Raw genomic sequence first — 1,388 nt, 5'->3', positions numbered from 1 at the left:
AAAACAAAACACCTCCCAAAAAAAAAAAAAAAATTTTACTGGCAAAACATCAAATGAGACAGGGTCAGTCAGATGGAGTCCAGGCCAGCTGGGTTGGATGGCGGCCACCAAGTGCTTGGAAGACGAAATCTTCAGCTCAGCCCTGGGACAAGATGTGCGTGTTCCTTTGTGACGATCCCTGCTCAGTGCTACGGCCACGAGGAAGAAGTCTGGTTTTCTTTGCTTCCCATGGCCAGGAGATGTGTGGAGCTGTTACTTGCCAGGCTCCTGGATTAAACTGTGCAGGTGGATCTCTGCTGTCTCCTGGGGCAGGTGAATGCCTTGCAGCCAAGAATGGTTGAAAATGTCTTCCAAAGCCGGCCTGTCCGAGGGGCGCGTGGACAAACACCACCTGATGAGGTGCTGGCACTCTGCAGAGAGAAACCAGAAACCACCGGTCAGTCAGAGCAGGTTCTTGTCCTCCTTGAGCACTGTCTGCAGTGCCCAGGCCACGCTGGTTGCGCTCAGAGCCGCACCCAAACCTCCCAACCCATCGCGCATTTTGGGGGGGAGCAGGAGAGCAGGACGTGTGCCACCTCCTCCAGCTTCACCACGGGAGCTCGACCCCATCCACAGCCACAAAAGCAGGAGGCTCGTGTGCTCGGTGCCGCCTCCCAAACCCCGTTATCCCCCCTGGCCGTGAAGCCACCTAGAGACACCCGCCGCCGGAATAAGAGCTGTCCCCGGATGATGTCCTCGTCCTGCTCGAAGGGGATGTTCCCGCAGACCATGTCGTAGAGCAGGATGCCCAGGGACCAGACGGTGCTGGGGCCGCCATGGTAGTAGTTGTAGCACAGCCATTCCGGGGGTTTGTGCGTTCCTGCGGGAGACAGACGGAGCTCATCAGGCGGACGCCGCCCGCTCCCGGGTCCTCAGCCCCAGCATCCCCAGGGATTCAGGGGGGACACACACGGTGACATGGGGTGACCCGCCACCCCCTCGCCAACACGTGACTCTTGTTTACAAACTTTGGGTAGTAAAACGCAGCCGCCGGTGCCGGAAGAGGGCAGCACGGGCCCGGGGAAGGCCCGACCGTTCCACGCAGAGAAAAACCAACCCAAGGGTGGGGAAAAACCACGCCTTGGCCAAAAAAAGGGCCACGGAAAAAAAGGCCCCCGGGGGGGGGGGGGAACCCCCCCCCAGCCACGCCGGGCCGGGCGATGCCCGGTACCGGGCAGCATCCTCCCCAGGTCTCCAGGCTCACCCTGAAATTTGGTGTAGGCCGTCTCCTGGAGCAAGGTGCCGCAACCGAAGTCGATGAGCTTGAGCTCACCGGTGGCCAGGTCCACGATGATGTTCTCGGCCTTGATGTCGCGGTGCAGGACGCCGCAGTTGTTGCAGTGCCGCAC

General features: G+C 60.4%; 1 protein-coding gene across 1 annotated transcript; it reads right to left on the bottom strand.

The window, feature by feature from the left end:
- Positions 1-252: 252 nt before the first annotated feature.
- LOC103770699 (serine/threonine-protein kinase pim-1-like) lies at positions 253-1,385 on the bottom strand (the record flags this gene model as incomplete). Its single annotated transcript, XM_008937973.1, has 3 exons — positions 253-410; positions 689-859; positions 1,244-1,385. Coding segments are annotated over 3 exons (471 nt in total), but the record flags the coding sequence as incomplete, so codon positions are not given.
- Positions 1,386-1,388: the final 3 nt, after the last annotated feature.

The sequence above is a fragment of the Merops nubicus genome, unplaced genomic scaffold (assembly GCF_000691845.1).
Source record: "Merops nubicus isolate BGI_N331 unplaced genomic scaffold, ASM69184v1 scaffold25273, whole genome shotgun sequence".
Lineage (NCBI taxonomy): Eukaryota > Metazoa > Chordata > Aves > Coraciiformes > Meropidae > Merops > Merops nubicus.
The sequence above is the reverse complement of the archived record's forward strand: the minus strand, read 5'-3'. Positions and strand labels throughout refer to the sequence as shown.